The 14,731-nt window shown below is 39.8% G+C and overlaps 1 protein-coding gene across 3 annotated transcripts in view; it reads right to left on the bottom strand.

Moving 5' to 3' along the window:
- Positions 1 to 315: 315 nt before the first annotated feature.
- Positions 316 to 14,731, bottom strand: part of GNG2 (G protein subunit gamma 2) — a 120,247-nt gene continuing 105,831 nt past the window's right edge. For all 3 annotated transcript variants that reach the window (XM_054513706.2, XM_045900850.3, XM_045900851.3), the window contains one exon: positions 316 to 3,546. In XM_054513706.2, the coding sequence (XP_054369681.1) occupies positions 3,418 to 3,546 (129 nt within the window). In that variant the 3' untranslated portion in view covers positions 316 to 3,417. The remainder of the gene's footprint in view (positions 3,547 to 14,731) is intronic.

The following is a 14,731-nucleotide window of genomic DNA, read 5'->3' as shown; positions in this document are numbered from 1 at the left end:
CACTCAACAGCACGTTAGCGTTGTATTGCAGCTCATCCGTCCTCACGGTCCAGCCTGCCAGAGCCCTGGGCTCTTCCTCATCACCTTTCTCTGTCCCCAGGCATGGGCCTCTAAGATGTAGGGACCCAGGGAGAAAGAGTCTCATGTGAATCCTTCCTTAGAGCACCTCTATTAACAAAATCCTTAAGAAAATGAATGGATTATCCTATTTCCCCACCCACCCTGTTATGGGTCATCATCCTTCTCAAATTTACCTTGAAATCGATGGGCGAGCTGGCCCCCAGGCCCTCACAATGAAATTGACTGCATATGAAATGAATTTGAAAATTCCATTTATTAAAACAAATACATTGTCCATGTGGGATGAAAATGTGCACATCACATTCAGGTGTTCCTGCTTTAACATTCCTGTATTTCCCTCTCTTTGAAAGACACACTCCATAGATCTTATATAGGAAAAAGGTGAACAATCCTTGGGTTGGGAAAACATTAATGATACGTAATAATTCACCATTGCCAGGAGCAGCTTGAAGCAAATATTAAAAAAAAAAAAAGAAACAACTACAAAAACTAAGACAGCATGCTCAATTTCCCCAAATCCCATTTGTGAATAGGAGTATGTTGGAGAAATGGTTTTCAATTTTTCCTTGGTAAGCAATCTGCTTCAAATATTATTATCAAAATTAACCTCAGATCAAAGTACTGTTTTGCAACCTCTAATTTAAATTAAATTAGTACTTGATTTAAAATTGAAAAAGAAAGAAAGAAAGAAAGAAAGAAAGAAAGAAAGAAAGAAAGAAAGAAAGAAAGAAAGAGAAAGAGAATGAATGAATGAATCAGAATTAATATTGAGGGTTATTGTTAGAGTTTAAACTAACTGCATGACAGATTTTCATTACTATCCAATACATTATATACAGAAATTAGGGCCTTGAATAATTAAATTTTCCTATTAGTTATTCCTTAAGATAAAGTTATGCTGGTGGAAATGATCGTTGAATTTCTAACAGAATTAAAGCTCTTTAGAGGTATAAGTCATCAAAAGATTTCTTTCCCCCTTAACAAGTAAAAATATCGATAAGCAAAAACTCATATAAAGACTCTGGTATTATAATACCATACTACAGGACATGAAGTTATTAAAAAGCCGAAACATTTTCCTTAAACTTAATTTCAGATGGGCTGTACATTTTCTGCTTTTTCTCTTTTGTAAACAAGGTCACAAGTTTGGAAGTTCCGTAACTTTTAACTATCAGAGCCGTATTATAGTGCTTCCTTCAAGTTTTAATTCCATTTTAATTGCTCCAAAGATCTAGATTTACATAAAAATATAAAGCATTCCTCTAAGAAAAATAAATGGGTGTGGATTATGAAAATCCTTGGGGTCTTACAATGACACCTTAATCACCATCAAAAGGTGCTTCATTCACAGTTGTTTTTATGTGACCACATATTCAATTCATGTTTTGGCTAATTTTAAAAATGTGATACGGTTTTAGCTGATTCCACAGTATTACTAAGCTAAAGGTACAATACTGTATGTAGTTTAATAAATACTCTGCCGGGGTCTTCCCACTAAATCTTCATTAGTGTCTCGCTGACTGTAACAACATCCCAAGGTTTGAACAGAAGCATCTGGTTATAGAAGTAGATTTGTACATTTTGCAAATATCTTAGCATTCCCTTGCCCCTGCCCCAGGTGTGAGCTTTATTTGGATGTATTTATTCTTTTGTCATCATGCCCATAAAAGGAGCTAAGGAAAATATTAACTCTTTCGAAATCTGTCCTTGCCATATTAAGCTTTTATATCTTCTCCTTTCCTTCCTTTCCATTTTTTTTTTTTAACAGAAGGAAGAGAACGGAAAGAGAATAGAATTAATTTGGAAATGGTCTTTTGCAATTTCAAAGTAAGCAAGCTGTAAGACCAGTCCTCTTTTGCCTGGAAAAAAGTGATGCAGGTTTCTAGGACCTTCCATTACTGATGAAGGCTAGAGCTGTAATGAAAAATCACTTTCAGTATCATCTCTTAGGAAGAGAGAGCTCTAGCTGCAAGGAAGTTGTAAATAAAGACTGAGAGACTCTAACAAACAAGATGGAGAACAAAACCAGAAAAGGTTCTATGGCAAAATTTGGTGAGTGAAAAGCGAAGACAATCCCAGTGGCAAAAGAGAGCCAGAACCCTTTCTCGTGGTGCTGGCACACCTGCCCCCTTCTCCCTAGCAGGTGAACAGCTAGGATTCTGAGAATGGGTCTTCTCTGGAGTCCTTGGTTTATTTCTCCTGATACTTGAAGAAACAGAAAGTGTTCTTTCAATCTAGAATTTCCATGATGCAGGGAAAGATGAAATTGGCTCTTACTCTGTGACAAAAACGCCTTCCCATTGATGGTGAATCCTTCCTTCCCTCTCCTGCTTGGTGGTTCCTGTGCTGCCCTGGATCCTGGATACAACCAAAATGCTTTGGATTCTGGAAAATACGTTGAAGAGGCGTTTACGCTACTGTGAACTCAGAGGTATTTTAGGCATGGCTAAGGCTCTGAAGTAATCTCAGTATTCAAGACACTGAGTTTTTTCTTCTCCAGCTTCTTTTCTCTCTCGTTCCTGTTCCAAACTTGAGTAAAACAACAAACCTTCTGAATGGATGTAACATAGGGACATTTTCATGCAGTATTACTCAAAAATTGTCACAAATATATGAAAGCACCAGTCACAACACATGATTTACTTTTACTTGCAGAATCAAAGCTATCATGTACAAATGTTAGGAACTGTGATAAGAGAACACAGACAACCGGCATTTTTTGTTATCACCATGAGGACAAACCACCGGGAACAGCTCCCTAAACATTTGGGTGCTCATCCTTGGGAGTTCAGTCTTACAGACAAGTCCAGTCTTCTCTCTGTACTACTCTAATGGGAAGGGTGGAAGGAGAGGCAGGGGAGAAGGAAAAAAGAAAAAAGGCACAAAGACTAAACATCAATGCCATTAAACCAAACCGCGGCTACACTGGACAATTCAGCTTATCAAAGAGTATTCTAAAGGCAATATTCATTCCAAGAAGGTCATACATATCTTAGTTCAGTACAGCTGTCTGTTTTTATTTTTATTATTATTTTTAAATATGAAGCAGAAACATAAGGTTTGGGGAGGGATAGCAGAAAAGAAACGAGGCGGATTTTATCTTTACATATTCCCCTCCTCCAGGCAGTTCTGCAGCTATCAGATCTCTTAACTCGGGATGTGGTTTGGCTTTCATTCTCAAGGGGACCGGTTCTTTAAACATGCATAGCCTGGAGTTTCCAGGATGGTTCTCCTCCCTCTCTTTAAATGCTGTGGACTAGAAAGGCGCCCACTTTGCTGAAAACTCGACATCAGTGTCCCAGGAGCCCTGAGGCTCTTCAGGCTCCTCGTGAAGACTTAAAGGATGGCGCAGAAAAACTTCTTCTCCCTAAATGGGTTTTCTGAAGCCGGGACGGGGGTCAGCAGGGGGTCTTCCTTGGCATGCGCCTCGCAGTAGGCCATCAAGTCTGCGGCAGCCTTGGATACCTGAAGAAGGGGACAAAAACAAGCCGCCCTTAAGCAGAAGCATTTGCGGAAGCATCGACGCATGCGCAAGCAGCCAGGGCGGACTTCCGGGTCCAGCCCCAGGACGGACTTCCGGGTCCAGCCCCAGGACTTGGGCTCCTCTCTCTCGGTGCTCTGCGGGCGTCACCAGCTCGCGGGGGAAGGGGGGGGGCGCTCAACCTCCTGAGGGCCTCCGTTTTCTTATCTGCAAAGAAGGGCGTTGGTGATCTCGATCTCATGGGGCTGTCTCCAGCAGGTCCCAGGTCCGGGACTAGGGAGGGGTGAGTGAGGCTCTTAGGGCACAAACGGAATGGGGTGCTGTTAGGGTCATGTGATAATCAACCCTGCGTTTGTACAGCCCTGACAATGGGGGGTCGCCTTGAATTGTGTGCCTCCTTACTCGCCTCACCCTCGTCCCAGCCCTGGCTGCAAGGGTTAAATGAGATAATCCACGGAAATAGCTTAGTGCCTGGCACATAGTAGGTTTTCCACACGGGATGCGTGAAGCCATGTTGATTTCCTTTTTATTTATGTATTTTTATGTATGTATGTATTTAAAAATTGTATTTATTTATTTGAGAGAGTGAGCGCGCAGGAGCAGGGTGGGGGGCAGGGAGGGCAAAGGCAGAGAGAGAAGCAGACTCCCTGCTGAGCAGGGAGCCCCTGGCGTGCCTCCATCCCAGGACCCCTGGATCACGACCTGAGCCGAAGGCAGACGCTTAACCAACTGAGCCACTCAGACTCAGTCTTTATATATCATTATATATAATTTATTGTACGTCTGAAATATATATTACTTCAATCTGGTACTGTATCCTTTATGGGGTCCCACTGCGAGGCTGGTCAGTGATTTCAATGATGCAGTTACTTCTCACATTCCTGTAGCTTCTTGGGAATGGTCTGGAATACCTTCCTTCAACCAGCCTTCAGAATGGCAAATTTTCACTACTTGAGGGTGGACTTAATTTGGGAAAATAAACTAAAGGTCAATTACAACCACATCTGGGGGCTAGGTGGATGATCCACCTGAGGAACATCAATTTGGGCTCAGTAACCATAAAGTTAAGAGTCACTTTCTTACATGACATAATATACTTGCTCTGGAGATCACTCCAAGAGTTTTTAACATCACTGTACTACCAGGATAGCCTTTCAAAGTGACTACTGAAAGGATAATCCTCTGTAAGATTGGGATGGATGATACCATTGCTAAAAAAAATTCACTGCCCCACCCTACAGGTAGTGGATTACACATACCCACACAGTGACATCAGACTTGCTCCACCAATGAGATGTGAGAGAAGTGATGTGGGTCACTTTGGGGCAGAAGCATCAAGAACCAATACATCCTTTGCCATGCTCTTTCTCTCTGCCAATTTGTCCAACTGAAATAATTTACTGAGAACCACCTTAATTGATTCAGAGGTTTTAACAAAAGGCACAGTGGCCACACCCTTGATTTGTTCCTTGCCTTATGGTTGCGTTGATTAGAGCTTTGTTACTTAAAGACCTTTCAATTTTATGGTTTAATGCTTTCCTCTTCTAACCCCCTAAGTCTTAGAATTTTCGGACTCTGATCCTTTCATCACAGGCCAGACAGAGGCAATATTCTGGGTAGAGGCTGCTGCATGTGCCAGGGTCCCTGCTCAAAGTGACATGGTGTGGAGTGGCAGCTGATCTGCAAAGGACATGTGGTGGGAATAAGAAGTATAACTTTGTTGTTGTAAGCCCCTAAGAATGGGAGGAGAGGACCTTTTGTTACTGCAACAAAATCCAGTCTACTCTGACTGATACAAAGAGGTATAGGTATTAGTGTGTTAGTTTCTTCTTCTGCCATAACAAATTGCCACAAACTGGGTGACTTAAAACAACAGAAATTTATTCTCTGACAGTTGGTGCTAGAGACTGCAAGTTCAAAATCAAGGTATCAGCAGGGTTGGTTTCCACTGGAGGCCCAAGGAGAATCTGTTCCATGCTTCTTAGCCTGGTGGTTTCCAGCAATCCTTGGTGTCCCTTGGCTTGTAAATGTATCACACCAATCTCTGCCCATATCTTTACATAGCCTTCTGTCCTTTGTGTCTCTGTCCATGACATTCTCTTCTTTGTCTGTGCCCAAATCTGCTACCTACCTATCATTGGATTAGGGCCCACCCTAATCCACTATGAGCTCATCTCAACTTGATTACATCTACAAATATCCTACTTCCAAGTAAGATCACATTCTAAGGTTCCAGGTAGGTTTAGGGGACACTGTCCAATGGCAGTATAGTTGTGTAAAAGTCAGTCAGCCTCACTTTCTTTTTGCATTTAAAATAATCTTTTATTTACCTTTTTTCCAGCTTTATTGAGATATAATTGATAGATAACAGTGTGTAACTTTAAGGTGTATATTGCAATGATTTGATACACTACTATATTGTGAAATGATAACTACAGTAGGTTAATTAACACCTCACATAATTACCTTTTTCTTTATGTGTATGATGAGAGCATTTAAGATCTACTCTTTTAGCAACTTGCAAGTATATAATACAGTATTGTTAACTGTAGTAATCGTGCTGTGGATTCCATCCCCAGAATTTATTCATCTTATAACTGGAAGTTCATAGCCTTTGACCAACCTCTCCCCATTTCCTCACCATCCAGCCCCCAGTAACCACCATTCTACTGTTTCTGTGAGTCAGATTTTTTAGGTTTCACATGATATCACACAGTATTTGTCTTTCTCTGTCTGACTTATCTCACTTAGCATAGTGCCCTCAAAGTCCATCATATTATCACAAATGGCCAGATTTCCTTTTTTCATGGCTGAATAATATTCCGTTGTATGTATATAACACATCTTCTTTATCCATTCATCTACAGATGAACACTTAGGTTGTTTCCATATCTTGACTATTGTGAATAATGCTGCAATGAATATGGGGGTGCAGATAACTCTGTGAAATTCTGATTTTATTTCCCTTGGCTATATATCCAGAACTGGGATGGCTGGATCATAGGGTAGTTCTACTTTTAACTTTTTGAGGACCCTCCATAGTGTTTTCCATAGTGGTTGCACCATTATACATTCCCACCAACAGCACATAGGGTTCCCTTTTCTCCGCATCTTCACCAACACTTGTTATCACTTGTCTTTTTGATAATAGCCATTCTAACGGGTGTGAAGTGCTATCTCGTGCTTTTGATTTGCATTCCGCTAATTAGTATTTTGAACATCTTTTCACATACCTGTTGGCCAGTTATATGTCTTCTTTGGAAACATGTCAACTCAGTTACTCTGCCCATTTTTTAATCAGATTTTTTTTCTTGCATGAGTTCTTTATATATTTTGGATATTAACTCCTTACCATATATATGGTTTGCAAATATTTTCTCCTTTTCCATAGGTTGCCTTTTCATTTTGTTGTCTTTTGCTGTGCAGAACCTTTTAGTCTCATGCAGACCCCTTATTTTTGCTTTTGTTGCATGTATGTTTGCTGTCATATTCAAGAAATCATGGCCAAGACCAATGTCAAGGAGTTCACCCCCTATGTGTTCTTCTAGTTTTACAGCTTCAGGTCTCATATTTAAGCCTTTGATCCATTTTGAGTTAATTTTTGTGGGTGGTGTAAGATGTGGATCCCGTTTCATTCTTTTTTTTTTTTTTTTTTAATTTATTTATTTGACACAGAGAGATACAGCGAGAGAGGGAACACAAGCAGGGGGAGTGGGAGAGGGAGAAGCAGGCTTCTCGCGGAGCAGGGAGCCTGATGTGGGGCTCAATCCCAGGACCCTGGGATCATGATCTGAGCCGAAGGCAGACGCTTAACGACTGAGCCACCAGCCGCCCCTCCTCTTTCATTTCTGCTTTTATTTCAGCCTTCGCTCTTTTTTTTCTTAGCCTAGCTAAGGATTTGTCAGTTTTGTTTATCTTTTCAAAAACCAGCTCTAGGTTTCATTGATCTTTTCTATTATTTTTCTGGTCTCTATTTCATTTATTTCTGCTCTTATCTTTATTTCCTTCTTTCTGCTAACTTAAGGCTTAATTTGTTCTTTTTTTAGTTCCTAAGGTTTAAAGTTAGGTTATTTAGGATCTTTCTTCTTTTTTTTAAATGTAGGTGAAAGGAAACTTCCCTCTTGGAACTGCTTTTGCTGCATCTCATAAGTTTAGGGATGTTGTGTTTCCACTTTTTTGTTTTCAGATATTTATCTACCTTCTAATTTCTTCTTTGATCCATTGGTTTGCTGTTCATGGGTGTGTTGTATAATTTCCACACGTGTGTGAATTATCCAGTTTTCCTCTTATTACTGATTTGTAGTTTCATACCACTGTGGCTGGAAAAGATTCTTGGTACAATTTCTTTTTTTAAATTTTTTTTTTTAAGATTTTATTTATTTGCGAGAGAAAGAATGAGAGACAGAGAGCATGAGAGGGAGGAGGGTCAGAGGGAGAAGCAGACTCCCTGCTGAGCAGGGAGCCTGATGTGGGACTCGATCCCAGGACTCCAGGATCATGACCTGAGCCGAAGGCAGTTGCTTAACCAACTGAGCCACCCAGGCGCCCGGTACAATTTCAATCTTCTTAAATTCGCTAAGACTTATTTTGTGGCCTATTATTTGTCCTATCCTGGGGAATATAACATGTACACTTCAGAAGAATGTATATTCTGCTGCTGTTGGATGGAATGTTCTGTATATGTCTTTTAGATCCATTTGGTCTGAAGTATAGTTCAAGTCCAACATTTCCTTATGAATTTTCTGTCTGGATGATCTATCCATTGTTAAAAGTGGGCTATTAAATTTGCTATATTATTTTATTATTGTCTATTTCTCTCATCAGGTCTGGTAATAATTTGCTTTTTTAAAAAAAGATTTTATTTATTTATTTGTCAGAAAGAGAGCAAGCACAAGCATGGGGAGCTGCAGGTGGAGGGAGAAGCAGGCTCCCTGCCGAGCAAGGAGCCCGATGCAGGACTTTATCCCAGGACCCTGGGATCATGACCTGAGCCGAAGGCAGATGCTTAACCAACTGATCCACCCAGGCATCCCAGGTCTGCTAATATTTGGTTAATATGTTTAGGTGTTCTTGTTTTGGGTGTATATCTATTTATGATGGTTATATCCTCTTGATTAATTGACCCCTTTATCATTATATGAGGATCTTTGTCTCTTGTTACAGTTTTTGGCTTAAAGCATTGCTCTTTAATTGACATTGCATTGCTTATAAAAAATATTTTTATTATGCTCCTATTATGTTTCAGACATTGGGTTTTCTCTTTTGCTCTACACAATAATCCTGAGGTAAGAAGCATTAAATTCCTTTCATAGGTGAAAAATTAAGGCTCAGCAGATGGCTTGAATTGTTCAATGTCATATAGCAAAGCACTTGGCAGAAAAAGAACTGAACCCTTGATGCTTTGCCATCAAACCACAGATATCTACATACGAGCTACTCAAATACAGGGCTGGTTCCAAAGGTTGAAATTGAAATTCTTTGCACATCTTTATGAAATGCTACTATGATGGAATGAAAGGAAACAGCCTGTTCTTGTCTTAGCTCCTCTAAATGAAAGCAAAGGACAGACTCTCAGACTGAATCTCAATTACTTTGTGTGTGTGTGTGTGTGTGTCTTTTACTTGCTTGAGCCATAGTCATTATTACTGCAAACAGGAGCTCAACAGTAAGCAGCAAAGACCAGGCAACAGTAATATCTAAAACTCACTTGTTAAGAAGAGATCCAGCACCACCCCCACTCTTCTGCAATGTTCACACACAAACACAGGCATACGTTAGAAATATTGCAGGTTCAGTTCCAGACTACTGGAATAAAGTGAATACCACAATAAAACAAGTCAGATGAATTTTTTGATTCCCTATGGCATATAAAAGTTATGTTTAAACTATACCGCGGTCTATTAAGTGTGCAAATCCATTATGCCTAAGAAAACAATGTACATTCTTTAATTCAAAAATACTGCATTGTTAAAAAATGCTAATCATCATCTGAGCTTTCAGCAAGTCATAATCACTAGTCACAGATCACCAAAACAAATCATGAAAGAGTTTAAAATATTGCAAGAATTACCCAAATGTGACACAGCGATATGAAGGGAGCAAATGCTACTGGCAAAATGACACAAATAGACTTGCTCAATGCAGGGTTGCCAAAAACCCTTCAGTGTGTAGAAACTGCAGTATCTGAGAAGTGCAGCAAAGCAAAGCACAATAAAACAAGGTAGGCCTGTGTGTGGAAGAAATTTTCAAAATCTTTTTATGATACAGAAAGTGCTATATTGGGCAAAATTAATAGCTTAAGAGTTGCTTACATCTTATATTTGAACACTTGATTCCGAATGGTTTCTTTCTCAAATTATTTTCTGAGTTTTATCTTGTTTCCTTAACTAGATTGCAGTTCCCTGTGGGTGATAATCCAACACATGGTCAGAATCCTAGCAGTAATGAGAATAACTATTAATATTTATCTGCCCTTGCTATATGTCAGAATTGTGCTAACCACTTTACATACAGTATCTTATTTAATCCTTACAACGTTATGGGTCACAGGCTATTATTGTCCTCATCTTAAATATGTGAATTTGAGGCTTCATTAGGAAGGTGTTTGCCTAGGTCTCACAGCTCATGAGTGGCTGAGTAGTGAGTCCTAGTGTTCCTGACTTAATCCTATGAATAATCTTCCTTTCTAACCCATAGTGTCATCCTTGTCCCCTGTCTTAAATGAGTCACAGCAATAGTCTGCCTGGCAAGTCTCTTTCTGACTATCCCTGCTAATGTTCTGCACACAGTGTCCTTTATATTATATATCCTTAGGCCTACTTCCATTAATATTTCCCCAATAACCCTAGGCAATCTCTCTCTTTTCGGTCCTATTGCTTATTATTCCAAAAATATCTCAAATTTGTCTCCTTATTGTCACTGCTGTTGTGACTACCCATGTTTAAGCCCCTTCTTCTTTGTCCATGTTTACAGAAATAACCTCTTAAATAAAAAGTGATTAATTTGGGTTTTCCAAGGGGTCTGCTGTAAACTGAATGTTTGTGCCCTCCAAAATTTACATGTTAAACTTAATTCCCAGGGGCGCCTGGGTGGCTCAGTCGGTTAAGCGACTGCCTTCGGCTCAGGTCATGATCCTGGAGTCCCAGGATCGAGTCCCGCATCGGGCTCCCTGCTCAGCGGGGAGTCTGCTCCTCCCTCTCCCGCTCCCCCCTCTTGTGCTCTCTCACTCTCTCTCTCTAATAAATAAATAAATAAAATCTTTTAAATAAATAAATAAATAAATAAATATAAATAAAAGGTTTTAAAAAATAAAAATTAAAAAAAATAAAACTTAATTCCCAATGTGATGGATTTGGAGTTCTCATGAATGGGATTAGTGCTATACGAGAGATCCCAGAGCTCCCTCACCCCTTTTCTGCCACGTGAGAACATAGTGCGAATCAGCCATCTATTAACCAGGAAGTGGGCTCCCATTACACATGGAATCTGCCAGTGCCTTGATGTTGGATTTCCCAGTCTCCAGAACTGTGAGAAAAAATGTCTGTTGTTTATAAGCCACCCAGTATGATATTCTATCTTAGCAGCTCAAATGGACTAACACAGGGTCAACAGATAGAATTTAGGGGGTGGTCTGGTCTGTGAATGTTGATGATAAAAATTACATCTCTATTTTCACTAACCTCAAATGGAGATTTAGCATTTCTGTCCATTACATTCCCAGATGTAGACAACACACAACAGTAGCATTAGTAGTCCATCGACTTGGTTAGCCATAGAAATCGGATATTTCTCATCACATTAGAAGTTTTTGCAAACATCTCAACATTTCATTTATGTTCATCCACTTTATAATTATAGACCCACTATTATATCTTATATTATCAGTTAATAAAGGAGTACATATATAACTATCACAAATGTTTCTCTAAAAACTATTCTGATAAACTGTATTTCAGTATGATTAGTTTCCTTTGTAATTTGAAAACACTACTCTGAGAAGGAGACCATATGCTTCAGTAGGCTGCCAAACAGGTCTAGGGCAGAAAAAAGTTTAAGAATCTCAACTGTAAATGAATTCCCGGCTTTCACTACTGTGCCAAGAGTAGTATTTTCCACACTGCAGCTAGAAAGTTAATTTAAAAATATAAATTGGCTCATACCACTCTAATAGTTTCCCATTGTACTTTGCAGAGAACCAAAACATCTTAAAACAGCCTGTGGGTCCTGCAGGCTTTGGGCCTGCCCATATTTCCAATTTCATGTGTGGCATTCTTCCCTCCCCCCACACACCTCAGCTAATGTTATGGAAGCTCCAAGTTCTTTTTTGCCTCAGAGCTTCACATATACAATTCCCCGGAACATTCTTTTCCCCATTTTCTCAACAGCCTGGCTCCTTCTCTTCCTTTAGGAATCAGTTGAAATAATGCCTCTTTGCAGAGTCTTTAATGACCACTTCCTCCAATAATAACTTCCCTCATTATGTTCTTTCATCCCATTCTCTTCCTTTATAGAAGAACACTTCTCACAATTTATAATGACAGCCATTGTTTATTTGCTGTTTCATATTTTTCTTTCACTTTAGGCACTATACTCTAGGAAAGCAGAAACCATGTCTTCTTTATCTACCATTGTATGATTAATACCAGATACATGGTAGACACTCAGATAATTGCTGAAGGAGTTCTCAAACATAATCCTATTCAATGAATATTCTATTCAACTAATACTTACTGAGTACCTAATAAGCCAGGCATAGGTCTGGATACTTGGGATAATAAAGGAAGAAAATACACAAAGATTTCTGTCCTTGCAGAACTTATGTAATTTTCTAGACTTCCAATTCAGACTATGATGATAAAACACACACTAATTAAACTGGAAAAAACATAGGAACAATTAGTTTATAAATGTTAGGCAACAGGCAGCACAGGACAGTGATCAGTGAGAGAAGGGAGATAACAAGCCTTGTCCCAGCTGACTGTGTAAAAAGGGTTTTTAGGCCATGGCACAGGGAGGGGCCACCAAAACAGAGTTAAGGAATCTCCTTGAGTTGAGGAGAGAATAACAGAGAAGAAAGAGCTACACAGACACAGAAAGAGGGAGAGAGAAAATGTGAGCTCTGGAGGCCTCCAGAGGATTACTTTTGAGTCTTTAGCTGAACACTGATCAGCACATATGTGGGAGAAAACTGCTTGAGGCTGTGCAAAAATATTCAGAAAGGATCAAGTGGAACAATCCCTGGTGATCACACAGGGCTGGAGTAGTTTGTGCCTTTCTACTGGCAGAGGAGAAAGATCTCATAACACTGGGGGGTTGAGTAGAGTCCTATAAAGGGTATTGCTGTGGGAGTGGTGCCAAATTGGCCCAGGTTAAGGGCTATTATGGACCCACCTGCCAACGTTCAGTAGCAAGCCTTGAATAGATCAGAATGTTTCCAAGTAACTTAATTGCACTACAGCACAAAACCCCCAAATACTAAAAGGAATACAAAAAATTCCAGGATGCCACAATATCTAGAATCCAATAAAAAAATTCAAGCATATAATTAAGTGGGAAAACAAAATCTCTCCCATATAAGGAAAAAAAAATACAAAGAGGAAGACCCAGAATTGACACAGATATAAAATTGATAATGATGTTGTTAAGACAGCTATTGTAAATACTGTCCATAAAATCAAGAAGGTAGAGGAAAGCAAAACATGATAAAAAGAGACATGGAAGATATTTAAAAGACCCAAATCAAATCTCTGGAGATAAATAATATGCTGGATGGAATTAGCAGCAGATTTAGACACTGCAGAAGAAGAGATGAGTGAACTTGAAGACAATAGGAACTCTCCAAAAGGAAGTACAGAGAGAAAGTAGACTGAAAAAATATGAACAGAACACCAGGCTAGAAGATAACCTAAGGACCTGAATATAGACATAATTGGGGTCTCCGAAGGACAGGAGAAAGGTTGTGGGTGCAGAAGAAGGAAGAAACAATATCTGAAGACATAGTGGCTGAAAAAGACTTAATGGCTGATGAAAAAAACAAACCCCAAATGAAGAAACATCAATCAAACTACACCAATGTACAGCATCATCAAATTGCCAATACAGTATTCGAATGGGAAAATGGGGAGAACAGAAAAGAAAGCATAATAGTTATAGAGAATGTTAGAAGGTAGTAAGTTTTATTTAATTAATCAATTAACTAATTTATTTATTTAGAAAGGGGGCAGGAGAGGCAGAGGGAGAGGGAGAGAATCTCAAGCAGGCTCCACACTCCCTGCAGAGCCCAACATGGGGCTCTGTCTCACAACCCTGAGATCATGACCTGAGCTGAATTCAAGACACTTAACCAACCGAGCCACCCGGGTGCCCCAGAGGGTAGTAAGTTTTATAAGGAAATGAAAAGTAGAGCAGGGTAAAAGGGATTAAGAATGTGTGGGGGGGGGGGGGCTGGAGGGGGGTGGCTGGGGAACAGATTGCAGTAGTTAGGCTTAGTTGAGAAGGCAATTAATCTTTGGGTGAAAACTTACAGAATGAAGGGGAGGCACTGACTTGCACTGTAAAGGAGCACTCTGAATGCTGTGTGGAAAACAGCAAGTACTTTGTGGGAGTCAAGGGTCGAAGTAGAGACTGCCCCGGAAGCTACTGTCGTAATCCAAGAGAGAGGTGGCAGTGGTTCAGATGCAGTGTAAAATGGTATAATTCTGGATAAACAGTATTTGAATGTAGAATCACCAGGATTTTATGATGGACTGGAGAAAGGGTATGAATACAAAAGAACTATTAAGGCTATCTCTTAAAGTTTTTGGACTGAACAAATAGAACTGTTCTCATTTCAGCTGGTGAAAGCTGCAGGGAGAAGTTTTGGGGGTGAGACCAGGAATATAGTTTAAGTTTGAAATTAAAATGTCTGTTAGTGAGATATACAATGCTGGAGTTTGAGAGAGATGTAGACTAGAGCTATAAATTTGGGAATCAAGGCCATATAGAAGGTACGTAAAGCCTTGGGAATGAACAAGATCATCAAGAGAGTGTATTTAGATAGAAAAGAGAGGGACAAGTACTGAACCCTGGAACGTTTCAATGTAAGAAGCTGGGGAGCCTAAGAGGAGCCAGAAAAGGAAATTTAGACATAGTTACCTGTGAGAGTGGGTGGGGACTGTTGGGAGCCAAATG

The sequence above is a fragment of the Mirounga angustirostris genome, unplaced genomic scaffold, assembly GCF_029215605.1.
Source record: "Mirounga angustirostris isolate CCGP_5_RB_7025 unplaced genomic scaffold, mMirAng1.0.hap1 SCAF_9, whole genome shotgun sequence".
In the NCBI taxonomy this organism is placed as follows: domain Eukaryota; kingdom Metazoa; phylum Chordata; class Mammalia; order Carnivora; family Phocidae; genus Mirounga; species Mirounga angustirostris.
Note: the sequence above shows the minus strand (reverse complement) of the source record. Positions and strands in the feature narration are given on the sequence as shown.